General features: G+C 47.6%; 5 protein-coding genes across 6 annotated transcripts; 3 read left to right on the top strand and 2 right to left on the bottom strand.

Moving 5' to 3' along the window:
• The first annotated feature begins 1,022 nt into the window (after positions 1-1,022).
• Positions 1,023-4,291, top strand: CNF00370 (conserved hypothetical protein). Its single transcript, XM_571479.1, has 4 exons — positions 1,023-1,298; positions 1,524-1,657; positions 1,738-3,081; positions 3,134-4,291. Exons 3-4 carry the CDS (start codon positions 1,740-1,742, stop codon positions 3,847-3,849), a joined length of 2,058 nt encoding a protein of 685 aa, XP_571479.1. The 5' UTR covers positions 1,023-1,298; positions 1,524-1,657; positions 1,738-1,739; the 3' UTR covers positions 3,850-4,291.
• A 5,624-nt stretch (positions 4,292-9,915) lies between these two features.
• CNF00360 (conserved hypothetical protein) lies at positions 9,916-12,511 on the bottom strand. Its single transcript, XM_024657325.1, has 7 exons — positions 12,302-12,511; positions 12,223-12,250; positions 12,028-12,163; positions 11,884-11,957; positions 11,052-11,834; positions 10,696-11,003; positions 9,916-10,637 (listed from the first exon to the last, which is right to left on the bottom strand). The coding sequence occupies exons 1-7, from the start codon at positions 12,383-12,385 to the stop codon at positions 10,335-10,337; spliced, it is 1,716 nt and encodes a 571-aa protein (XP_024513154.1). The 5' UTR covers positions 12,386-12,511; the 3' UTR covers positions 9,916-10,334.
• Positions 12,512-12,751: 240 nt separating this feature from the next.
• On the bottom strand, positions 12,752-15,161 carry CNF00350 (conserved hypothetical protein). Its single transcript, XM_571303.1, has 8 exons — positions 14,892-15,161; positions 14,633-14,714; positions 14,460-14,580; positions 14,308-14,405; positions 13,962-14,258; positions 13,679-13,906; positions 13,497-13,622; positions 12,752-13,441 (listed from the first exon to the last, which is right to left on the bottom strand). Exons 1-8 carry the CDS (start codon positions 15,092-15,094, stop codon positions 13,268-13,270), a joined length of 1,329 nt encoding a protein of 442 aa, XP_571303.1. The 5' UTR covers positions 15,095-15,161; the 3' UTR covers positions 12,752-13,267.
• Positions 15,162-16,615: 1,454 nt separating this feature from the next.
• CNF00340 (conserved hypothetical protein) lies at positions 16,616-21,204 on the top strand. Its single transcript, XM_024657324.1, has 14 exons — positions 16,616-17,022; positions 17,068-17,266; positions 17,318-17,441; positions 17,495-17,665; positions 17,715-17,831; positions 17,878-18,073; positions 18,130-18,428; positions 18,480-18,625; positions 18,681-18,948; positions 19,010-19,156; positions 19,214-19,465; positions 19,525-19,804; positions 19,856-20,684; positions 20,740-21,204. The coding sequence occupies exons 1-13, from the start codon at positions 16,659-16,661 to the stop codon at positions 20,515-20,517; spliced, it is 3,225 nt and encodes a 1,074-aa protein (XP_024513076.1). The 5' UTR covers positions 16,616-16,658; the 3' UTR covers positions 20,518-20,684; positions 20,740-21,204.
• Positions 21,205-21,529: 325 nt separating this feature from the next.
• Positions 21,530-24,553, top strand: CNF00330 (gamma-aminobutyric acid transporter, putative). Of its 2 annotated transcripts, XM_571300.1 has the most exons (12): positions 21,530-21,732; positions 21,786-21,862; positions 21,925-22,100; positions 22,533-22,596; positions 22,667-22,736; positions 22,787-22,854; positions 22,908-23,202; positions 23,265-23,310; positions 23,360-23,856; positions 23,923-24,065; positions 24,117-24,172; positions 24,236-24,553. In XM_571300.1, the coding sequence occupies exons 4-12, from the start codon at positions 22,561-22,563 to the stop codon at positions 24,387-24,389; spliced, it is 1,365 nt and encodes a 454-aa protein (XP_571300.1). In that variant the 5' UTR covers positions 21,530-21,732; positions 21,786-21,862; positions 21,925-22,100; positions 22,533-22,560; the 3' UTR covers positions 24,390-24,553. The 2 variants fall into 2 exon arrangements, with proteins under 2 accessions (XP_571300.1, XP_571301.1); XM_571301.2 differs by having other exon boundaries at positions 21,925-22,596.
• Positions 24,554-25,158: the final 605 nt, after the last annotated feature.

Raw genomic sequence — 25,158 nt, 5'->3', positions numbered from 1 at the left:
ACTGAACATATGACTCTCAAATCCTAAACATAATTTACAGCAACCGGCTGACTGATGGCCGCCCGATGGCCCTGTTGATGGATGCGCACAGACTTACTCAACGTACATAGCTTTCCATGTCTGTGCGTTGTCTATATAAACGGAAACCGATCTTGCCGATGTAGGGATCTGATAATTGCGAAACTTGATCGGTGTTTGAAATTTTATGTATGCTGTTGCCTTGATAATTTGGTGTTTTGCTATCGGCGTTTGGAAGGATGTTTATAGGAGGTCTCTGGACAATTAGCAAAGACCGCGGACAAAGCATAGAGCAGGACATAACGGTAAATGCGTGAGAAGGAAAGAGGTGATAATAAACATAATTGAGCAGATTGTGGCCGAAGGGAGACGAACGTTTATCTGCTCATTCACACACGTAACCGAGCGCAGCAAGTGGGGAGAACAAGAACATGGAATTTTTATGTGTACCCGTACGTCGCTACGTCTCGTGCGTACGCTATTTGTCTATGCATTGCATGGCGAACGTATGCCGTTCAGTACCGGATGAGGCTTTCATGACTGACATGCAAAGGCAAAGGGATCGTCATGGCCACCCAATATACAGCGGGCGTACTGGTTCATATCATAGATCATTATTGGTCACCACCCGCCCCGGCATGCCAAAAAGTAGAAGAAATAGGGGGTTCATTACGGGATGGAATTCATTTACTTAAGTGAGTGATCGTAGAAAGTGGAGGCGGAGGCCGGTGCATCATCAGGGACGGGGCTGTGGTCTGCGATTCTACGGTGTTTTTTCGGCGCACTACGGAAGGGAAAGAAGGCGGATAGCGTGACGCAGGTGGATGCGGCGGATGATAAAATTAAGGGTTGATGAAAAGGGCGCTAGTGAAAGTCTGTCATGGCAAAAATGACCTAATAGGCTTTCGGACTATTGGATCCGTCGCGGGTTCAGATTCTCGGGGGGACTCAACAAATACTGCCGTCCCTCAGCTCTTGACCGTCGCCAGTTATTAGTTGTATTACTTTAGAAAGGAAAAGAATATACACCGCCCAGCCACCATCACCCCCCCATCTCCTCATCGCCCGCACAGACGCCGCCCTTATCTAAGCCACCACTTCACACGTCACCCTATTCTTTTCCGCAGTCTCAACCACCGACTTTCTCTCACCTGTACAAGTCATCCAAAGATTCCTCCACGAGACAGCCTTGAATCTCTGGCCGCCCTGTCTATATTGCTCCGTCGTTGAGTACGGCTTTGTCTACGGCCGCTGTCTCTCGCGTGTGGTGTTTTGCCGTGGTGAGTCGCATGCGTCTTTCGAGACGATGTACACATCTTCAACCCTGGATGAACGCTGACCATACTCTGCCCTGCCGCCTCCTCCTTTACGGTCCATCCTCACCAATACAATCTCCCATCTGATTTGGTCCCATACCACCATGTGATTGCCATTAAACAACGTGCGTCGAATCACCAACTCATGTGCCGACGGTTCGCGCGAAACGCATTTGGAAATATCGTCAGCCGCCACCGTGTTCCTCCCTGTTTTATATTCATCGATCCAACCAAACTGAGATCGTCTGCCGTTATCAACCAGACCATCTGTATCAATACATATTCGTTGTAAATCGGTTTTTTATCTATCCTTCTTATCGGCGGTGAGTAATCCTTCAATTATCTTCACGTAAGGGGGAATTCTTACACGGTCTGTATCATGTCCTAATTCATCCATTCGTAGACATGATGGCCGGCTCAGAAACGTCTTCTCCAACCGATTTTGCCTTTGGGCCACCAGCACTCGCATCAGGAGACGCTGCATTCACTTGTACGCCTTACAAACCTGAGCCCCTCAAACCCACCTTTGCATCTCCCACCGGTGTATCCCCATCTACCGGTTCATTCACACCCGCAGCCAACGCCGCGCCTGGGCATTCATACTTCCCAGATTCATACAACTACGGGGTATCATCTGCTTCATCCTTTTCATCAGCATCTGGTAGCGCCGCTGGCGGATCGTTTTCATCGGTCGACAACCTCCCGGGTATCTCGAAAAACTTTGTCAGACCGAATTTGGCCGATACAAGACGGCCTGCAACAGCCGGAGGAGCTTTACAAAGTCGTAGTCCATATTCAAACTTTATGATGAGCAAGAAGAATAGCGTGAGTGGATCAGTGTCACAGGATGCACAGAAGCTGGGCGAACGGGGAGATATGAGAAAACCGGAGGGGACAATAGAGGAAGGAAATGAGATGCTGGGTCTTGGTGGATCAACAGAAGAAGATGGGGATGGGCAAGGTTCTCAGAATGTGTCACCAGAGAACGAAAATACTGTCAATCCCCAACTTCTTCCTACCAACCGACGGTCATCTGCACCTCAGTATAACATTCCTGGTTCAAATTGGGGCCAATTCCCACCATCTTCGTCACATGATGCTGCTAATTCATCTCTCGGTCTCCCTTCTGCGCCTGCACACATGCCAATGGGTTATCTTCAACAGCAACAAGCAGCGCACCATAGTCTCAATAGTCAAAATCGACCACCAGCTTTCGCGGGTCGACCGCAAACGAGTGATGGTTTGCCCAGTTACACCAATTACCACGGTGCGGTGACTCTTCCTAGTGCTCAATCTATCGCTCGTCAAATCCCAGGCATGACTGATACTTCATCTTTTTTCCATCACTCTTCAGGATCTGCCCATTTGCCGTTTAAAGATGACCGACATTTCCCCTCTACGAACTTTCCTGGAGACAGGGCATTTACGTTTGACCCCCTGCGATCTTCTCTCCCACCCTCTTTCCCCGGTCAAATCCGCGCATCATACGCACCTCCACCTCCAGTCCCTACTGCCGGCTCCGATTCTGGTGGCTCCTCAAATAATACAAACTCTACCGCTGATCAGATGCAATTTATGAGTTTGTCAACCGGTCCTGGGCAGAAAAAGAGGCCTAGAAGAAGGTATGAAGAGATTGAAAGGTTGTACCCTTGTGGTTGGAATGGTTGTGAAAAGTCTTACGGGACATTGAACCATTTGAACGCGCATGTGATGACACAAAAACATGGCGAGAAGAGGTTGCCTGCTGGTAAGTGTGCACATGGGCTGTTTTGAGACAACGTTGACTGATGAATCTGCAGAGTTCAAGGAGATGAGAAAAGCTTGGAGGAAGAAGAAGAGAGAGCACGCTTCAGCTCAAGCGAGCTCTCAATACATGACCAACGCTGCTGCCTGGCAACAAAACTACCAACGTCTTTCGTTCGCCTCTACGACATCTGCCCCTGATTCTGACTGGGATCGCCGAGAGTCTTCGACCTCGACACTCTCTGTGTCAACTGACGGCCGACCATCTTTTTCTTACCCTACCAACTACTCTTGGGGTGTGCCTCCACAGGGTATGCCCTTCCAGGCTGGTATGATGTCCGTCGACTCTCGTCCTTCCACATCCAGCAGCAATGTCTCAAGCGTTAGCATGGACGGCAGATTCATATCTAATCAACCTGCTTCCGCTTCTGCCTCTGCGATGAGTATGGGCCCACCTACATATCTCTACCTTTCTGGACCACCTTCTCTCCCAGGAGGCGTTGTTCCCCGTCATCCTTCAGCTCCTCAGCATCTACCAATGCCGCCTCCGAACCCCGTAGATGGTTTCCGGCCAGCTGATGGGGATCATCCAACCCCCACCGTAGGTAATCCTTTCCCGATCGGTCCTTCTGGGGCAGGTGTCGTAGCAGGAGCCGGAGCTGGGACGGGCGCTGCAGGGCAGGCCGGGAAAGCGTTGAACTTTTCGACGTTGACAAGCCCTATGGAAGGAAGTTCAGGTGATTTTGGGAGTCAGTTTGCCTTCACTAGATAAGATGAAAGAAATGGTGGCGTGCTGCGGTGAAGAGAGAAGATGAGACACGGAAAAGGCAGTTGAACTATCCTATCTGGATACTCGAAGAGCGTCAATGCCCCCTTCCCCCCCATATACCTTGTAATAAGCAACAGCCTCTTTTATATCCTTTCGGTTTTACTCGCAACAAACTCCAAAACAATCCAAAGACACCAGGCGTTCTTCGAAAGTTCATATACACGACAATATACAAACATTATTTCAGTTGGTTTTTTTCATTCTCTTTCTCTTTTTGTATCATCTAGCGCTGAAGGATCAAGGAAATGGAGGTCTGAGGAAGGGGAAAGAAAAGTATATGATTAGGAATAGTATGGTCGGCAGTATGTCTTTGCTCGAGTTGGCATAATTAGTATTTGAATCGCATGCGTGATTAGGAAAAGACAGGCATTAATTGTAGATGCGATATGAAAATAGTCTAGTTAGCTATATTTCTACTCCAGGCTCTTCCTCCATCATCTAGTTAGGTGTCACACCTACTTACTCCTGAACAATGTAGTGCTGCTCGGTCTCCGTCCCGTATTCAGTTCATAATACACATTCGGCCGGGACTTGTTGGGGACGAGATAGGAAGCCGTAGTTGTTTAACTTGAATTCTTTTCATCCCGCAGGTGTCCAAGCTGAGAAGAAGAGGTCTGGGCGCTCCTCACTGTATTCTGCACTCATCTTCTTGCCGCTATCGGGCCCTCATTATCCTTTCCTTTTTAACAATTCAAGCTCACCGAGCCCTGTATCTTGGCTGATATCGATTTTTGGCATCAGAAACCTACAAGGATAAGTATTTAACCCGGCGAAGATGACTTAAATCAGGGACGCGCAGGGACGTTGTAGGCCGCCTAGCCTTGATTCTATACATTTTTTCCTGGTTTTTCTTCTTCTATGCAGCAAGCTAATACTACAACAACATGACCCACTATTAAACGTACTCAGCCCAAGCTCTGCATTGGTGTAAAAATCAAGGCACTTACAGCAGTCAAGACTCGGACAAACAGATTGAGCGCTGTGCTGAGCAGCTCCATTCATGCGTCATACGCCTCCCAGGAATTCTTGCGAATCCTTGATCTGAATTGGCGGGCCATTGGGTCTTGTAGGAATTGTTTTAAAGGTAGATATAAGGATAAGAATGAGTTTATTGCAATGGGAATTTGGAGCTCCCATTGCGTATACCTGTAATGGTTTCAACAAAATCCTCACTAACGTCAAGAATATTAGGGGAACTGATCAATGAAAGAGGACATCTGTTTCAACTTACCCTTTCAAACTCCTTAACAATGTCCCTATGCTCCCCACCAGGCCAACGGTCACTGGAAACCTTTAGGGTCTAATTAGTATGTTGCCTTAGTTTTGTCTTTATTGGACTGAGTTTCCTCAGCACTGGCGTACTAACAGACTCGGAGAGCAGTGTAGAGAATAGTGATGAGGAAAGACCAGAAAAACTAGGAAGGGCTTTTTTTTAGTCTTCCCATCCCAAAACGAGTTTAAGGGACCTACTCACTGTTATGCAGAACAGAACGTCTGATACATACGGTCATAATCGCTTTCTCTTTGACCGCCTTGTCTGGCGACAAGTCAACTAGCCCCATCCTTTGAGCAACTTTCCTCCTTTCTACCAACGTGACTCATCAAATTTGGGACCCTATTCTATTGATGGGACCTGAGAGAGGTACCGAATAGGGTGTTTCTTCTTACGCCCACGCCGCTTTGGCGCAGGCCAGGCTCAGTCACGTGGTAGTGACCACGGGGGCGTGCAGTCCTCGAGGGGGAAGCCTCATTGGCGGCTCGATCATGACTCTCATAGTTGACAGTTGGAAAGCGAAAATGAAGTGAGAAGGTAAGATAAGATATGAAGTTGCAGATGATTCAAGATATACAAATGACTGGAAGAATAGTCCGTCGGTCGTACGTCAAAGATCACCTGCAAAATCATTCACGTGGGTTACGTCATTGGTTTTTCTCAACCAAGTTCCTCTCATCGTAGTACACTGCATCATTCTTGCCTTGCTTTGTTCTTTTCGTTCATTTTAATCAAATCACAAAATGCCCCCCGCCAAAAAGAAGAATTATAAGCGCGAGGTTTATTGCAATTGCACCCTAACTTATTGCAAGAGATTGGTGGCCCTGGATACAAGATATCGACACCGAAGGAAAATGCGGAAGCTTTTGGAGGACAAAGAGCTTATAGCAGCTGCCCCTAATTCTGAAGAAAAACGAAACATCGGTACAAGTTTTGGAAAGAGAGAAAGTACGGCTCTACAGGATCAAACTGTGGAACAGGCGTGTCATACTTTTTCAATGTTCGGTCTATCGTATGCTCATCGTGGTAAATTGCAGGTCCCAGTACAAGGTCTTCAAGATGAAGCACAAAGAGATTCAGGAAAGACTGGACAAAGAACTACTGAGGTGATCACATGGTGTCCTTACAGTGTTCTTAATCTGCGATGATGCTGAATTGTCCTTGAATTCGGTAGAATGGGCCAACCTCTGGGCAGGAAGAGCCTTCGATCACTAATCCTCATCATCGGTCCTTGGTGGATAAATTCCCCTCAGACGTTCAGCGCAAAGAGCAAGGCCATTGATAACGACTCCATGAGGACCAAGCGGGCAATGGGAGTCTTGAGAGTGTCTGGAGTGATGAAAATGACGAGGGAGGCAAGAATAATGATGGTGAGACTGGAGGCGCTGATAATGTTGGTGGGACCAGATTGGGACGTTAGTTGCAGGAGACGTTCGAGGAAAGGTCTTGAACAGTGTACGTCTCTTTCTCACCCCCCGATAGACTCTTCGCTCATTTTTGTGAGATAACAGTCTACTCTGTCGATGGAGCCGACCTCCTCATGCTCAAAAAACACCTTCTCAAGCTCAAACATAGTATTATTAATGCCGCATTCGAAGAGATGGGTGAAAGGTGGGGTCGGAGAAAATCATTTTCTCAAAACTAAATCGCGAGTCTCCGCTCTGGCCGCCCTCACATCGGTATACTACGACTTCTGTTTCAACTTCTGCGTTTGCATTGTTGGGCCATGTGGGATGATAAGGAGTGACCTTACTGCAAGGAGAGCAGGTTAGATCATCGCAGCAAACCACGGGCAAAATATCGTTACTTCTATTTGATCCCTCGCTTGCAGGCCTTTTATGGCCATGCCTCAACCAAAGAACTCCTCCAATACCGTGCAAAATTTCATGGTGAAAATACTGGTCAGCCGGGCGGCATTTTGGACGTTCTCAGACGGCTCTAATTCATCGGTCGCTGCTTGACAGGGAGGTGGAAATGGATTGAAAGAAGCTTGGGATGAGATACTTTTCGGATGGGCGGGATATCGCGTTGTCGATGTTGACTGATGGGTTTTCACCATTTGACAACCTACATATGCTACGATATGTCTTCCATGGAAGTGCGCTATCGTCTGCCAGATGTGTGTCCATCCTACAAAGAGCCTCTGAAGGATCATGAATTGTAAAGATACATTCAACTGGCTCCCAGTTCGATCTATCAAGGATGAGCTTGAGGATCTGTTGGCCATCACAGGAGTAGAACGCATAATGGAAGAGCAGAAGGAACGGGAGCTGAAAAGGCCTGATGCCTCTGCTACAGCTGCAAATAAGGTCTTTAACCACCAAAGATATGGCTCCGAATGGGTTCGGTAACAGCTGGACGACCCCACAGCTTTAATCTCCAGGAAGCTATCAACGTGATATCATATAAGATCAACGTAGGGCGTTAGGAGGCTTCTTGGAGTGGCGAATGCCGGCCGTACACCTAATATACATATATAAGTCCACAGTCCTGACTCTTCAGACCTTGGAAGAGACTGAACGTGGTGCCAGAACTTACAGCTCTTCCCCTTTCGTCGCACGATTCTTTCATCTCGCAGAGCAGATTGATCGCAAGACTGATCGCAACTGCTCATCTCCCCCCCCGAGTACACGATACGCTCAGGACAAGCAGGACTTCCCAATAATCCACTGTACACAGTAAGACAGATAACACTGCATCGCGGACAGCTGGTCATTATGGTTGCTATGCCTGACCCCTATTTGGCTGGATTATTGTGTTCCTCCGGCCCACTACAAGCACTCTGTTCGATTCTCTAAACTGGTACAAAAATGCTTGCAGTCTGAGATTCCCAGAGATAGGCCACGAGGGGCTAAAGCGGGGCTTTGAGGAGCGGGCGGAAGATTTTGAAAAGTGAGCGCTTCATGATTTATTATATAATATCCATACAGCAAATGACCATTATCCACAAGGCTCTACTATCTCAATGCCCCTGACAGCCTCCGTGTATGTGTCCTCCAGGCACATATGCTCTTGCATGACGTTGATTACATTGATGCTGCTGGACCTGTTTGGGTGACATGGCAGTTGTGTGTCACGATATTATGCAAGAGTCGCAATTTCCGGCGTTTACAACTGGTCAACGGGTTTCATTCCACCATGTCCCCGATGTAGACAAACAAACCTCCACCTCACTCGTCCCGTGACTTACTGCCCGACTCCGTCTTGCAAAATCAACAGAACATCCTTCGGCCTGCGTCTTCTTTTTTCAACGATTGGTTAGCGTCCTTTCTCTTCGTGTCCAGAGCTTGGCCGGCGGTCCCAACACCTCGGTCCGACAGCCCAGCCTCCGCCGCGTGTCAGCGACATCTTTACCCCGAGAGAGATGAGTAAGCAGAAGGAAGAGAAATGGTAGTCAAGCCAACATAGACAAATGGCGAGCCGAAGACAATGAAGATCATGACTGCGGGAAAACCTTCCAAAGAAGAGCAGTTCATTTTTTTCAGTTTGTTGATTTAGAGATAAGAAAGGTGTATGAGGCTGGGGGTTGGACAGCTTTGCAGGCGTATGTCATTGGGTCCTTCATTCTACTATAAAGCGCTGACAGCTTTCTCAGTGCTCAGCGTGCAGCCTCGGATGAGGACAAACTTCGGATTGGCGGCTTGGTCGATAGGGTTGGGGAACGTCGCATCCCAGACGCGTTCAACACCCTGGAAGATTTCCAGAAAAGGGTCGTGAATACTTTCCGGGAATTCTGGCAACAGGAGCTGTCCGAAGGATGGCACCAGCCTACTGTTCAGCTGAGCGGTTCCTCGTTCAGTCTTACTTCTTCTCGAGGTGAGTTTTCGTCAGCCAGGGGTCAACGAGAGACTAGTCAGCTACGTTGGCTGACGTGACGCCCATAACAAGTTGGCTATGGAGAGATACTGTGGCAGTCTCAATGCCAACGTGTCTAATCGCCGACGCGCTTATTCCAATATTTTTAAGCGCATATTCGCCAAGGGAATGTTGGCACACATTGGTATCAAGTATGGCGTCAAGGACGCCCTGAGCTTGGATAAATGGAGAATTGGTGATGGACCTGCAAAGGAAACCGAAACGGTCCTCGCCTAATGTGAGCCTCTTCAGTGAGAAGGCTGTACCTATTGGAGTTAATGAGGACGTGTGAGCCGGCGTAGGTGTGGTGGCTGTAGGAAGGACGAGGTCACGAACGCGTAGGGACGACATGAGAAGTTCAATAGTGTCGTTCGTGGCTGCACCATCGGTGGGAATGGACAAGCCAACAGTCGTGGTGTGGCTGCTTTGTCAATTTGCACACGCAGGAACCTATGCCCATTTGATAACTGGGGGTCTCTTTGCCACAGAAACCGGTATATGGGAAACGGGTAATAAGGTGCTTGTAATTCTGTACATCCGTTTCTTAACCCTAACCCTACACACCTGCTCAGAACGGAATGTGCGAGAGGTTTGTAAGAACGATTAAGGAGATGGCGGAGTGCATGTTAGCCTCGTCAGAACGTGGACATTGTTATTGTTGGATGAGCGAGTTAATGGAAGCAACCGGAGATCCGAGATCCGCAGATTGACTGTTTGATGGCGTGGCTGTATCCACATTTTCCATAGGATTCTATCGTAGTCTTTCTTTTCTTTTCTTCTCTTTATGCATCCATTAGATATCTCGCAACAGTTATTGGGATTATGGAATGGAGTCTGCCTCAGTAATGTACATGAAGACAGCTTTAGTGTCAACTGTTAATGAGGCAAGATGGATGCTGCATTCCAGAGCATAAGGATGGTAATGATGGACGTTGCCTGCGTAATGTGAATATAAAGGATGTATCTTATTGAACGCTCGCAATAGAAGCTAACTGCAATAGAGAACTGTTGAAGCCCTCAGGTACAACATTCAAAAGCAGGCCTAGTATGATTGTATCACTTTGACTGGCGTTCGGATTCATTGCGAGATTACGGTGAAGGCCCGTGAAAACGGTTCCAAAACAGGCTAATCCCAGCAAGGACTGCTTACTAATTAGAACAATCCAAATCTTTCGGTAGACGAAAGAGCATAGGATTCGGACACTCTTGGTGACACGAATTATAACATTTGATTGAGCTCAACAACATGAAATTCTGTAGATACAACATAGAGCCCAAAACCCCTGTATTAGCCATATCCTCAGACTCTCTCGTCTGACATCTCCTTCCTCGATCTTTCTGCCCATTCGACAGCTTCTCGCCTTCCCCGTTCAACAGCAACTCGCCCCAAAACAGGTATAGGCACCACCAACATCACAAGCAAGAACAAGAACCCATATCTGATGTTGCCTGTCAAGTCGGATATGAGTCCGACAGCGGCTGGGCCGATGAAGGATGCTGACTTGTCGGTGAAAGCGAAGAGAGAAAAGAAGGTAGATTCGTGACCCGGAGGAATAAGCTCAGCGTATACAGCTCGAGAATAACTCAAGAATGGTCCGAATACCTATCTTTAGTAAGCCAGAGATTCACTTCACAATACTGGAGAGATCGAGAGTGCTCACCAAACCGAACCAGACAGCCAAAACGTACATCTCTTCTTCCGATCTCAACCCTCCAAAAGGTAATACAAGTCCAGCACATGTGTAAACAGGTATGAATGCCGCAGCCACCACTCCAGCGAGTAACACCTTATAGTTGGTCACTGGTTTGCTAGAAGTGGTCGATAGGCGCCGCTGAACGCGAGGGACAAGAACGGAGGATACAACCGCTGCGAGTTGGACGAGGATGCCGACAAGGATGATTTTCGGCGCGGACATGGAGAGAACTGAGGAAGCGTAAAGAATAGCAGCGTAAGTGGTGGTGTGGAAACCTAGCACGAGATGTCAGAAATCGGAAACATAAAGTCATGAAAACTTACCGTCAGATAGGAATATCCATGCTAGGAGAAATATATAGAGGTTTGGCAGCTGATGTATTTGTTTTGGCGCGACCATCTTTCCAATCTTGACCCATGCCTTCTTTACTTGACTGGCACTGAAATCAGACCCATGTCCAGGCGCGCCGCCCGGTAGCCCTATGCAGGTAGGGACAGTGAACAACGCCCACCAGACCCCACTGAGGCCGATGGCAAGCCTCATAGAAAATGTCGAACCTCCGAGAGCTGTAACAGGGATAAGGAGCAGCGTCAAGACCGAGACACCGGAGAAAAAGCCAATAGCAGTACCAGTCGAGGACAGACGGGAAGTGGTAAGGGACAAACGGGATTCATAGTGCTTTTTGGCATTAGATGGCTCGATTAATTTGGCCAAGGGGTCGGATAAAGCGAGATCTTGGGTTGATATAGCACAAACAGCTGGTATGAGTCGGTCGGGAAGAAGATGGGTCGCCTCGTCTTCCCTACTGACACTCCCCGTGTTTTCCTCGTCGGTATCTTCATGGACGTCCCTCAAACCGTCCTGAAGACCCTCCGATGTAGCTTCTTCCCATGCCTTTTGTACATCTACATCCTCCTTGGCCAGACCTGGCAAGAACGCGTTGCTGCAGACGATGCTGGTGGAGTAGGTCGCATTACCGACGATGTTGAGTATTGCCGCCATGATAGGGGTCCAGGCATAGGGTAAAGGTGGGAATAAGAGGAATAGTATGCCGGAAAGAGATCCCGAGTAGGCGAAGGTTAGAAGTAGTCGCTTCCTCCAATAGGCTACAGAAATATTATGTATCGTCCTTTTAGCCAAGGAATGACGGCGTACCGATGTCTGCCAGAGGACCAATAGAGATGATACAGATTGCTTGGCAGGCCACAGCGATAGATTTAACATACATACTGGAACTCTTGATATTAGCAATGGCCATCTTCAATTTACAAAGGAGTCAAAGCCTTTCAAGTTACTCACCTGAACGAAGCTGTATCTATCCATACCCCTAGGATCCGAGCTTTGCAGAGCCTTCCCGTCACATCTGAAGACGAATCATTAATAACACATGTCTCCGTCAGTTCTGGCGCGTAATATCCAACCTCTCGGGCCATCTCTGTAGTTGGGATCAATCACAAAAAGAACGCTAACTAGTTAACGAGACCCGAAACCTACGTTCCAAAGTGATTGGCAGGAATATTGCCTGAAGGGTCTTATAAGCTATGACACTTATTCAATGATCCAATGAACTTACGAGCGCACAAGCTGAGAAGACTTCAGCAGCAAAGGCGTACGAGTACCAGGCTCGGACGTGGGGTGGAGGCATTGAAGAGCCCATCGTCGGTAATTGATTCTACACCCGAGACGCTGCTGAGGGCCAGTTGGTATTTTTTCCAGAAATGGAAGTCAGAGTCTGGTGCAGACTGTGCAATGAGGCAGCTGTTGATAGACAAATGAAATATACAAATAGAATGCAAAATGCCTTGTGTGGAAAGGCAACATCCGTCGTCGTCCTTTGGTGGCCAATGATGAGCGCCAAAAACAGAACATCATCAGTTTCCGACGGAAGTACCAGGCCGGCAGCCGACAAAGCAAGATAAGCCTAAATAAACGCTGGAAGTCACGTCATCAGCGAGTTCCATGCATGTAAAATGCCATTTTTTTGTTGAAGCTTCTTAGTCTGAACTTCCATTTCATACTGTAGCAGGATTCTAACCATTTAACCAATAGCCCCTACAACATCTAACCCTTTTAACCTTTTTTTCTATCTGTGAGATATACAAAATGCCATCGCGCTGGAATTGCACCTCGACTGTACTCGTTATCTTCACATCAAAGAGTTCTTCCCCTGATAGCTACACATATGGCAGTCAAAGCAATCCCACCAAGGACTGCAGATCCAAACACTGCTCTAATACTATCCAGGTATGCCAGTCTCGCTTGCCAAGCATCAGCGTCGCCCAAGATGGGCAAAACCGCCGCAGGTTCTTGAATGAGTCGCTTGATAAGAGACGGGTTGGATGGGAAGCGACGAGTAAGGGAGGAGAGAAGGATGGTTTGTTGGATAGAAGATGAGATGGCGACGCCGACGACTTGGCCAACGGCTCGGGAGAGGTAACATGCAGAAATGGCGAGAGAGATTTCGTTAGGTTCGACGCAGGCGATCAGTGAAGCTGTCAGGAAGTTAACACGGTTCTTTAATGGACGGCTGTTTGATGTATCATTTACTTAACAATGACGTGATGGCTGCACCACCTCCCAGAGCACCAAGAGCCATTTCGCTCCACAGTCGATGAATGCTGGTTTCAGGTCCCCAGCCGACCATGATAGAAATGGCCTGAAGCCATGGGATGAGAGACATGACAACTTGGAACCATTTATATTCTTTGTAATACTATTGACAAAGGCATCCATCAGTATTAAACTTATTATTAAAGTCAACTACTTACACGCATGTGCCAACCAGCGTAGAGGGAAGAGAAGGAGCCGACGATGGAGCTGGGAATGAGAAGCAAACCTGTCTCAGACCCGTTCAGTCCCCTCGTGACATGTAAATAGACAGGTTGCATATATAACTGTCACCCTTTCTGTTAGTATAACAGCACCCATTCCTTTTTTTGCGTTTACGTACCCGGGAGAAGTTGGTAGCGGTAGTCAGCATGAAACCAGCAAGGACGATACTTGGCTGAGCCCTTGTGAGGAGTGACAAAGGCAAAATGGGCTGATGGGCACGTTTCTCGATGTAAAAGAAGAGAGGGAAGGCGATGGAGGAAGTGATAAGGAGTGTGAGGGGCAGAGGGTGGCGGAAGGAATAGTCTGAGGATGTGAGAAGAGAAGAAAAGATCGAGAAAGACGAGATCTGTTGTAGTCGTATATCAACAAACCACCAAGACTAAAGGGGAAAAATGACTCACGCCAACCATGAGCACAAAACTTCCTAACCAATCGATATGTTTAAACTTTTCCCAGGCAGTCTTTCCTCCGTCATCCTCACCCTTCTCTCTTTCGACATCAAGTTTCCAAAGTACCATGATGAAAGTAAAGGTAACGGGGGGTACTTGGACCCAAAAGGCGGCACGCCAGCCAAATCTGTCGTATACATAGCCACCGAGTACAGCACCGCTTGCCGAACCTGCACCAAAAAGGAGGTTTATCCCACCTTGATACAGTCCTCTGTCGGCTAATGAAACCAGGTCGGAGATGATGATAGCCTAGATGCTGTTCAATATAGGATAACAAAGAGATGACATGCAAACTCACAGTTACAGTCAAAAGCCCACCACAGCCTGCACCAGCAACTGCTCGGGCAAACAACATAAAGTACATCGTAGGTGCGATCGCACAGAGGAAGGTGCCATCTGTAGTCAATGTCAGTATTACTCTGCAACAAAAATCCCTGCGGAAGGACCTACTAAGGAAGAACGTCAAAGCAAGTATCATCACTCCTTTTCTACCCATCACTTGGGCGAGACGACCGTAGAGAGGGGTCATAGCCGTCAAACCTAAGAGATACGCTGTACCAAGCCATGATGACTAAGATGATGTGAGAAACTGCATTCAAGTAATAAGGACGGATGAGGCTCACCAAAGCACCAGCATGAAAGTAAGATCCAATTTCGATGGTCAAATTGGCTACTATCGTAGCTCCCAAGGCTGAACAAAAGACACTATCACCGATGAAGGAAGTCAGGCTTTTTCCTTTTTTTATCCCCAACAATGATATCAGAGACGCCAACCCCATAAAGTGGTGCCCATATCTCCATAAACCTCTTATGGTGAAGCTTTCTTTCTTTTGCAGGTGCTTGACATTTTGTAACGCCGCCATAAACGAGAAGGGGACTTACGCAAATGCCAACCCTATCAAGAGTGCCCATATCTCCTTGAACTTCTTATGGTGAAGTTTCCCCTCTTTTGGGGGCGCTTGGCTCTCTGCAGCACCATAACCAGCGCTTACGTTGTTAGGGTTTTCTTCGCTATCAGAGACAGCTCGAATTGTTGACGTTTCGGATGGCAAAAGTGATTGCCGCTCATTGGTTTCAGACAACATTTTGACAAAGATTGAAGCACAGATTTCCAGCGTTCGCTTTCTGTCAATGTCTGTCCAAAAGTTGATTGTGAAAGGAAAATCGTGAAAAAGGAAATTAGTAGGAAGAAGATAATTCCTTATCAAGTTTCAGAGAATCCCTTATCAAGAGTCAGAGAATTCTTTGACCGGTGTCAGAATTCCTTATCAAATGTCGAAAACCAACGGCATTAGGGCGATCGGATCTGGCCGGTTGGATTCGGCCAATTGGATTTGGTCGATGGGAGTAGACGCTTCAGGCACGGCAAATGACCCTCCGTACGTCGTGATAACCCATTCAACCTGCCCAATCCCCCCGGCCGCCAGACAGTCCCAGCCCTCGTCCCCGACTTACTCGGAGAAATACTCAGGAAACTGAACCAGACACGGCGCCCGGTATATTTGATGATTGAAACCCTCACCTCACCAAAGTGGCTTGTAATAATAACAAGTTTTGGAAATTCCTCCAGGGCATGAGCCCCATTGCCAACGGCATTCTGCTCGGTAAGGAATGTTCCTCCTAACCCCGAAGCTCATCCGACTTTTACAAGCCGGACCGCTCCATACGCCCCATAGCAGTAGCGAACCTCATCAACGCAGTTTGCCCAAAGGCCACTCTCAAAAACAAGTCGCTCCTACCCTTTTAGGTGGAAATTACGTATCATTGGCAGGGAGAGCGAAGCCAATTGCTAGAGCAGCTGAGCGTGTAATCGGGGTTCATTGGATGACCATTATACCCGTCTATCTTCTCTGGACCGATCTGATGCTTTCAGCCATATCGACAGGGGCGAATGACGACTGCGGTAGCTGGCTAAGTGCCTGCGCTGATCTGGGATGGGCATACGCTATCTTTTTCCCAAGTTGTTCGCCAAGAAGACCCTTTGGGGCCTGTCTTCTTCTCCTTAGCCCTACGCATCACGCATATCGAACTTTCTACGCACCTCGTTTGGTGATCGACAGCTAGCTAGCACATTCACGGCAGGTCTATCACAGGATACGAAGGCAACTTTGGATGGTAAGCAACGCCTCTGATTCACTAGACAATAGAAGCTATCCCTTACTATTCAGGAAACGGTAATAATGCTGGACTACACTCGAAGCAGTCGTCTACTATCCTGTTGGTCAATGCTGCACTACGCGCACCGTCGAATAGTATCGCGCTTCAGCTTCTCTTTGATAAGTTATGTAGAGTTCAATAGTCATTAATTTATATATAGACATGACTTGTAGTGATTTGTTTGTCGTAGTAGTGTTCAGCCTTCTTCAAGTAATGTCATACAGTTGCTATGTTGCGTTCGATGCAAGCGGGTCTAGCTATACGACAGTGACCGTTTCGGCTTTTCCATCCATCCCAATCTCGTGATCTGGGTCATATTTGGGCGCAAAACCCAGCCTTGTCGGATTTGGAATTGGGGTGAATTTGTTCGAGCAGTCTGGTTCCTGAATATTTCACGCGTTTCGCGACGACTTCTCATTTCCTCTTTTCCCTTTTTGACGCGTCTTTTCAACCTTCTCTCAGCTCCGGTTCTTTCTTCCATTCCCAGCCAGGATGGAACTGCCAGATTCGCCACCTCCTCTCGATGCTCCATCGCCACCTCATTTTCTCGACGCACCGCAGGACCGTTGGAATGTCTTCTACCCTGCCGTTCAGACTCTCGTCAACGCCCTAGGTGGTTATGAAGAAGTCGAATCACCACCAGACAGTGGCATTTTTGAGACTGTCTATCGACCTGGTGACAGTGTTTTAGGTGTCCTCAAGGATCTGAAGAAGCTGTGGAGAAAAGATGACGAAGATGATGAGCGAACAGTGGCGAGGTGTATGTACAGAGCAGAATTGATGAAAGAGTTAGTCGCTATCGTGGTGGAATGTGCGGAAAGAGGAGAGTGGGGCAGAAAGGTTGCTCTTGTTGCTTGTAAGTTGCTGTTTATTGCTGCGCTACGTACTGACACTTGTACAGGTGACTTGATAGCAGCTCTAACATGGCCTATCGATGTCGCACAAGAGCTCAAAGAGATTGAAGATGAAGGTCCAGTCGTTACAGATTATGCCTCCCTGCTTCGTGCTCAGTTGGAATACAAGGCTCTTTTCCTTAAAACTACAAAACCTCTCAAATCAATTCTGTCTCTTATGGTGCCATGTCTGGCGAAACCCAGAAAGTATGTTCAAGTTGCTCAAATCAAATATGGGACTAACTTGAACAATGGCAGAGACGAGAAGGACTCGCGTATCATTTCATTAGGACTGCATGTGGTCCGAAATCTTCTTGCAATCAAGGATGCAGTGGCTGAAGGTACAGCTACTGGTGAGAAAGAGGAGTTCGCCCATCTTCAAGTAAGTTGCTAGATATCCCACTTCCCCGTTGTCGCAAGACTAATATGCTGTAGTCCGATCTCATAACCCAACTCGATTCCCTTACATATCTCCAGCTTTTCCTTACTTTGGCTTCATGTGCGGATAAGACAGACCTTAACCCGTTCAATGTCATTGTACTTGATATCTTACATCTTATCTTCCGAGGTATCAAGCCGTCTGAGCTTGTACAGGATCAGAAAAGAGTGAGTTTGTAATTCGCGCAATTGTCATACATGCCTGACTGCTCTACAGGTACCAATAGATAGTCTTGCCAGGCTCTTGGAGAAGGAAAAGAAACAAAAAGCACTCAATTCCAGAGTAGGCAGCACACGGCATTCCAGGTTTGGAACGACTATCACAGTCAAGACGGTATGCCCTCATCTTCGTCGGCACTATTGATACTGACACAGTGAAGGCCGAGCAGAGAGTCGTTCTACATCGACAGACCGCTATCATCGAAAATCCCGGCAAGATTTTGGATATGACTAAAAGGAAGAAGGCGGTCGTGGCCAAGAGGATGGACGATTTGACGGTGTTTGTTAACCTCAGCTCGGATGCGATGGTGATTCTGCAAAGTTTTTCAAAGTCTTTCTTGGAGATCTGCTATAACAGTATGTTTGTTCCTTCTGTTCCTGTATGAAGAAGTAATCCTCATCCATGACCCAAGCGTTCATCGAATCGATCTTGCGAGATATCCGTATGGAACGAACGAAAATTCGACCATCTGACAACATCCGAGTCTTCTACCTCTCCAGCTTCTTTATCGAATACCTCCTTCTCCTTCGACATAAGCTTCTCGAGAAAGGTGGCTCTCGACGACTGGAAGAGTTGCCTTTGGGGTTGGTGGCGCAAATTGCGGAGATGGACTCAGTTAAATGGCTATTTGCGAGGTTGAGAATATGTTGGGATGATAAACCAAAGGCTTGGACAGAGTTGCAGGCTTGTATTGAATGTTTCACTCAAATCGTATGTTTTCTATTACCATCTCGTATCTCTGGCTAATCAGTTATGCAATAGTTGCTTCTGATCGACGACATGTCGACGTCAACGAATGAAGAAGATGTTGAGGTCGCAGAGATTCTCCAACACCAGCTGTACTACAATTACGATATCCTCGATTCTGCACTTGCTGTTGTCCGAGAATATAAGAACCAATCCATCGCGTAAGCTCCTTATTTGACTTGCCATACCATGGGTTTCTCTAATGAAAGAACATAGCTACCTCGATTCTATCATCCACTTTGCCTACGTGCTTCTCCGAATGCTCGAAAAGTATTCCAAGACAAAAGCTTTCATGTTCATCCGTAAACGCAAAAACACGCACAAGAAACGTAAAGAACGGCAAGCCGCTTCGCAAGCCAACGCTGATCGGGAGCAACGCAAGATTCCGGAAGAGTACGGGGATGAGGGGGAGGAGGCGTTCGCCCCGGATGAGGATGCGCCAAGTTATGCTGAACATGCTTTTACTTTCCAGTCTTTCGAGAAGGTGCGTAGCTTTTTCGAAGGTGATCGTTGGGAAGTGAGACTTATGGATTTGCGCTGGGTAGAGATTTGCCCAAGAAGCGGTGGTCAATACTCTCCTTACTTACCTCGAACGGTTCTTGGAATTTGATGGTCCAGAACCTATGAAAAGAGTAGTTGGTCTGATGCACAGACAGGTAATCAAAGCTCATGCCGAGGGTTTGTACTTCAAGGTCAGTCCTTCATCTTCTCCTTTCCTTTTTTCCCAATCTGATTAAGAATCGTCCCAGGTGTCGACACTCATTATCTTCCGCCGTATCCTGGACAAACAGCACGTCCTTCCCGCAGCCCCTTCTTCTCGAGACCTCATCACACTCATAACGTACATTTTGCGCAAATTCTTCAAGCATGTCGAGAAAGAACCGTTTACGCTGGTCGAAGCGTTGAGCAGCAAGTCGAGAGGTAAATGGAAGACTGTGGGTGGCGGCAGTGATGATGATGACGATGAGATGGCTGGACAGAGGGGAAGGATCAAAGAAAAGGTGGGTTACAACCTCGTTAATAATACAGTGGAACTGTAAGCTGATGGGTGGATGAATAGATGGGACCTGTAGAACTGCAGTTTATTAAGAAACACAAATTTAGTTGGTCTCAACAGATGTCGATCGCTTTTGCCATTATTTGGGGCGACGGCCACGGCTATCTCATTAAGTGGATCGTCGAAGTTTTGGAGCAAGTCTTGGCGGCCAAACAGGAGATTGTGTTGACCACTGACGGAGGAATTAATGGAGATGAGGACGAGGAAGATGAAGATGGGAATGCGAGAGTGAGGAGATTTGGGAGACCGAGTGATGAGGCAATCAGCAAGTTCACCCAATTTGGTATGTCCATTCATTTTCAGAATCTCTTGACCACTGTTAAGCAATGAGCAGACCTTCAACCTGAGGAGAGCGAACAGATTACGGCTGTCACCTCAAACCCCCATTTCCGACTTATGCTCAAACTTCTCTCTTTCGATTTACCACCACCTCCTATGGAACTCGATTTTGAAGAAGACGTCTCCTCCGAAGAGCTTGCACTCGCCCGAGAAAAGTCGGACTCTGCATGGTTTCTCCCCGCCAACGTGTTGCCTTCCGACATTGAAGCCAGTATTGGTGCTTTAAAGCAATACATGGAGGAGCCTCCAACACTTGACGATGATCCCAAGAAACTCCTCCGACGAAAAGCCCGCGCAACAAGACGAAGACGGCGTTCGCCCTCTGTTGAATCGTACGATTCTGAGACGGGTGAGGTACGCCCTGGTCATCAGCACAAGAAGAATCCGCGTCAGAAACGAGCCAAGAAGGCGGTGGAGACTCAGAACTACAAGTCTGCTGCGTTTATCGAGGATTCGGACGACGAGGATCCTGAAGCGACACGACGGTTCTTTGAGAACGAGGAGAGGCTGAGAAGAGAGATGGATGAGCTTGCTGCTCAAGGAGGGCATCCCATGATGGAACGAGGGGTGAAAAGAAAACGAGGGAAGAAGAACGGGAAAGGAGCTATTTCGGACACCCCCCCTCCTTCTCAGAGAGGAAATGATCGTGAGACATAAGGTCCCACCGGAAGTACTCACAAGCAATATATATCAGATTATGTATACGCACTGTATAAATAAATGGCAAGAGGTTCGGCGATCGACTTGCGCGCGCGCTTATTATTATTTTACGACGGAGATGATGGTGGTGACAAAATGTGAAGACCACAGTACAGTACAGTACAGTACGTATAAATAAGTAACTCGTACAGCGCTAATACAATGGACTATTCTGCACAGAAAACGTATGTCTGTACCTAAAAGTTACATACCGCAGATTCATGACGGTATGTGGAGAGGTGCCTCTATCCTCCTCATCAGCACGCACGACCGAGGAGCCAGCTGCAGGTTCGTTGGAAAACCGGGAGGTGAATTGCTTCTTGCTGTCATTATTGGTGTTTCCCTCCTCGCCCTCCGCTTATCGATAAGCACAATGCACAAGCCCCTGCGTGAGATGAAAAGAGGCAGAAACAGACTTTTTGCCGAAAAGGTAGTAGCACTGCAGCCGGGGAAACAGCATCAGATCATTGGGGGCTAAATTAATTATACACCATGCCGCACTCGGTCGGACAGGCGACGTATGATGCGACTTTGTGGAGATTCCCATTTGTCCCGATCCATGTACGTTCATGAATGATAGATAGTTAAAAAGTTTCCGTTATCTTTATCTCAACCATGTGAACCTTGCATGAAGTGTCTCGTCATCCCCACAAGCACTTATTTACTTAGACAGCGAACATTATGCCCAGCACCTTTCCTTACCGTGTTTCTCCTTGTCATATGAACAAGCTGCCCACCCACCAGCCTCAGGTCGATCAGGTTACCCCGCCTGATCTCTATCTAATTACTTAATAATTAATTTCCCAATCATTTCCCAACTAGTTAAATAAACTTAAGTTATAAGGCGTGGGGGCGTGTGAAGTACTCGTACGGTCTATATGTACCTCGATCCTCGTATAGCTCAGGCACTAGTGGAGGCCCATTCTTTAAAATCGGAAGCGGAGCGCCGTCATACGTCGGGTCGTTGGGTATTCCGTCTGGTGGGAAATTTCTTTCTGATATCTACTATATATTTGCCCTCCCACGACTTCAAGCTCCCCAAACCGAACCAACCATCCCACAGTTTCAAAAACAGATATAAAAAAAATGAGTTACATCAAAAATGACGCCCTCGAGGAGAGTCATCAGCAAGGCGACTTTTCGCCGACGCTCGATGAAGATGCCGCTGATCTTGTACGTTCTCCGGCGCCTTGGCTTCAAAAACAGACTAATGACAGTTTTCATAGGCCAAGATGGGCTATAAGGCTTCCCTCGCCCGGCGATGGGGTATGCTCGAATCCTTCGCTGCTTCTTTCTGTGCCATGTCTGCCCATTCCTCTTCTTGATTAAATCTAACCGATCGCTGACTCATGTTTGGACTTCTAGGAACTTTATCGCCTGTGCGAGGTCGTTTATCTTCCTCGGTATTGACGCCGGTGGTCCCGCTGCTGTTTGGTAAATATTGCCCTATAAGTGAATAAAACAACAATCGCAGCCGAAAACGACAATCGGGAGTTTCCTACCGCGCTCGCTGAGACAAGAGACAAGTGTCAAAAGAAAAGGTTTATATTCATTCCAATAGTTATTGCTGGGTACGGGTGCTTCCACTTTCTTGCCTTTGACGGCTTTTCTTTCTCCCTTTCCTACACTCTACGTTTCTCCCGAGTCAGTGCGAAGAAAAGGGTGATACCTTCTTTGCCAGCTCACCATGGGAACCCCGTAGGAGTAAAAGGGAAGAAGATCTGCTTGAGGGTTCGAGATCTATAGTGGGGGCTGAGATCATCACCGTCTGAACCTGCTCGAGACAATGCTCGCGAAGGGAACCCCGCTTGTAGTTTTAGGTAAAGCCCGTGACCTCCTTTCTTCTCCCCCCCTCATGTGCTCGTGTCGTGTGATATGATTAGAGGGGAGAGGGGGGCGAGGAGGGAAGGTCGCGGGTGTTGTATCCTCTTTCACTTGACGAAGGTAGGGACTGTTCTAATAGGTGGTGCTAGGTCTTCTTGTTTGATTGCTTGGATCCTTATGACTTTGACTGCTGCCGTCTTGGCTGAGATTTGTGTTCGTCCTCTTTCTGCTTCTCTTTCTCGGGGGACACCTGGGCTGACCGGATGGTATTGTTGATTCACAGTCTGCCCTTCCATTATCTGGCTCGATCTATATCTGGGCAGCCGAGGCAGCTGGCCCCAAGTATGCTCGATGTACGTCAAATCGTTCTATCCCACGTCTTTAGCAATCTTACAGGGTTTAGTGACTGGGTACATTGTCGCTTGGTGGGCTTGTACAGCATGGATGACATTCTGCGCTTCCGTCTGTCAAGTAAGTCCTAGCATCTTCAACAACCCATGTCCTACTAACTCCCGCATTCCTAGACGTCGGCCAACTACCTCCTATCCCTCCTTACCATCTACGAGATTCCCTTCCCCGGAGCTGACGGATTATCAACCTCTAACGTCAAGTTCCGTGCTGTCCAATGGGCTCTCTCCGAGGGTATACTCGGTCTCTGCATTGCGTTTAACTATTTGCCTCAAAAGTCGTATAGCTGGGTATTTAAAGGAAGTATGTGCTTGATGGCGGTGGATTTAATTTTGAATTTGACATGGTTGCCTGTGAGAGTACACATGACATACGGATTTAGGAGCGCGAAGGAAGTGTTTACTTCACAATGTGAGTTCCCTGGTTAGCTTCGTCCTAAGCAATCGTACTTTTTACTAACAAATGATATGCAGATAATGGTACCGGTGCACCGGCAGGATGGAATTGGATGCTTTGCTTGTAAGCATTCTCCTTTACTCTTTCTCACATTTACAGTTAACACAAACAGCCTCGTCGCAGCAGCTTCCATCACGGGCTTCGACGCTTCAGGCCATATCTCTGAAGAAACTCGATCCGCTTCAACCAAATCCGCCCGAGGCATCCTTACCTCTGCCTTCTTCTCCGGCTTATTCGCATTCGTCACTTCTGTCCTCTTTCTCTTCTGTACCCCGCCTCTCGACGTTTGGCACGAATTCACCGCACAGCAACCGTTTGTTCAAGTGTACGCTCTAGCTCTCGGTCGGGGGGGAGCGGTGTTCATGGCTTGTTTGGCTGTGGTTGGCTTGATGCTGAACACTTCTATTTCGATCGTTGCTTCCTCGAGATTGGTGTTCGCTGTAGCTCGTGATGGTGTTTTGCCTCTCAGCGGATGGGTGGGCAAGGTAACAGAGGATGGAAGGCCAAAGAATGCAGTAACAGTCATGACGGTATTTGGGGCGTTGATTTTGTGTACAATTTTGCCAAGTACGGTGGCGTTTACGAGTTTGGTCAGTGCTGCTGGTACTCGTAAGTCCCTTTACCAGCTTCCTTGTGATTTGGAGCGTAAAGGCTGACATGCGGGCATGGGAATAGCCACTATCGCGGCGTATGCACTCATCTCCTTCTGTCGACTCTTCATCACTCCCAATGAGTTTAAGAACAGCAAATTTAGTTTAGGGATGTGGGCGAAACCCTTCTACGTAATAGCGTTTGTTTGGAATTGTATCGTCTTTGCTGTAAGTCAATCCTTTCGACTTTATATCACTGTAGTTGATGAACGGTTGTAGACATACATTTCCCCGTTCTACTTCCCCGTCGACGCCAGTGGATTTAACTACTCCGTGTACGTCACCAGCATACTTTCGACGTACTTTTGTAATATAAGCTGACTCCTAACGTGCTATAGTGTTATCTTTGGTGCAGTGACCATCTTTGGTTTCTTATCGTGGCTCTTGACTAAGCCTGAGACGTGGTTGTACCAAGGGAGGATACAGAAAATGAAAGAGGAAGCTGTGGTGGAAATGATGGGGGACGACAAGGATGGACAGGGGAAAGTCTAGGAGTCAGTAACCGGGAGGAAACTCTCGAGGTGACCGAAGAATACGTCTATACTTCCGCCCTCCGCCCTCTTTCCCAGTACTTTTAGACTGACATTTAACGATCGACCACCGCTTATTAGCGATGTCCCAGAATTCGTCCGAAGGATGCATATCTTATCGCCGGTTACCGTTGGCATGTCTCGTGATGTTGCGGCTATCTTATCTACACGCCTCTGACCCCCAACAGTGAACAACTATTAGAAGTGCTGATGATGCGGCGTAGAAATCGTAGATTGCTGGCCATGATGGGGGCAATTAGTCGTCTTTGTTGCTATCACTGAAGGATGTGGTCAGTACTGTCTTCGACTGCATCTACCTTCTTACGCACAGCACCAGTCATAATGAACATCGATGCATCTAAGATCTATCTAAGATCTAAAATCTAAACATACTCAACTGAACCCTCACCGGCTATTAAAGCAACGGGGAACGTTTGAGCCGCCGTAGCTTGCCGCCGGCCCCATCTCTCTTTTATTTCCCGTCCCTGTCTCCTTGAGCCCGATGATACTGTACCTGGATGGTATGTGACGGGAGCGGCAGATGGAGGATGAATCATTTATTTCTTCATTATGTATATAAGACATACCAATTGCCTTGCCCATTGCCCGAGGCGACGGACGAACCATCATCAGTACGTAGCTCCTTAATAAGCAAGCATAGAAGACGCATAGCGATCGGCATTGTCATTCGTCATGATTATTCAACAAGGCATGTCGTATGTCCGAGGACG

Source organism: Cryptococcus neoformans (assembly GCF_000091045.1).
Source record: "Cryptococcus neoformans var. neoformans JEC21 chromosome 6 sequence".
In the NCBI taxonomy this organism is placed as follows: domain Eukaryota; kingdom Fungi; phylum Basidiomycota; class Tremellomycetes; order Tremellales; family Cryptococcaceae; genus Cryptococcus; species Cryptococcus deneoformans.
This window is presented reverse-complemented; position numbering and strand designations above follow the sequence as displayed.

Coding starts and splice junctions, on each gene's coding strand:
- CNF00370 (XM_571479.1), top strand. CDS start 1,740: ATGATGGCCGGCTCAGAAACGTCTTCTCCAACCGATTTTGCCTTTGGG. Junction 3,082..3,133: donor CGAGAAGAGGTTGCCTGCTG/GTAAGTGTGCAC, acceptor ATGAATCTGCAG/AGTTCAAGGAGATGAGAAAA.
- CNF00360 (XM_024657325.1), bottom strand. CDS start 12,385: ATGGGCTCTTCAATGCCTCCACCCCACGTCCGAGCCTGGTACTCGTAC. Junction 12,251..12,301: donor TCTTCTCAGCTTGTGCGCTC/GTAAGTTCATTG, acceptor AAGACCCTTCAG/GCAATATTCCTGCCAATCAC. Junction 11,004..11,051: donor ATGGATATTCCTATCTGACG/GTAAGTTTTCAT, acceptor ATCTCGTGCTAG/GTTTCCACACCACCACTTAC.
- CNF00350 (XM_571303.1), bottom strand. CDS start 15,094: ATGTTGTCTGAAACCAATGAGCGGCAATCACTTTTGCCATCCGAAACG. Junction 13,907..13,961: donor GTTTTGTGCTCATGGTTGGC/GTGAGTCATTTT, acceptor CGACTACAACAG/ATCTCGTCTTTCTCGATCTT. Junction 13,442..13,496: donor ACGCTGGTTGGCACATGCGT/GTAAGTAGTTGA, acceptor CTTTGTCAATAG/TATTACAAAGAATATAAATG.
- CNF00340 (XM_024657324.1), top strand. CDS start 16,659: ATGGAACTGCCAGATTCGCCACCTCCTCTCGATGCTCCATCGCCACCT. Junction 17,442..17,494: donor AGGAGTTCGCCCATCTTCAA/GTAAGTTGCTAG, acceptor AATATGCTGTAG/TCCGATCTCATAACCCAACT. Junction 17,666..17,714: donor TTGTACAGGATCAGAAAAGA/GTGAGTTTGTAA, acceptor ACTGCTCTACAG/GTACCAATAGATAGTCTTGC.
- CNF00330 (XM_571301.2), top strand. CDS start 22,435: ATGATTAGAGGGGAGAGGGGGGCGAGGAGGGAAGGTCGCGGGTGTTGT. Junction 22,737..22,786: donor TGGCCCCAAGTATGCTCGAT/GTACGTCAAATC, acceptor TACAGGGTTTAG/TGACTGGGTACATTGTCGCT. Junction 23,311..23,359: donor TGGAATTGGATGCTTTGCTT/GTAAGCATTCTC, acceptor TAACACAAACAG/CCTCGTCGCAGCAGCTTCCA.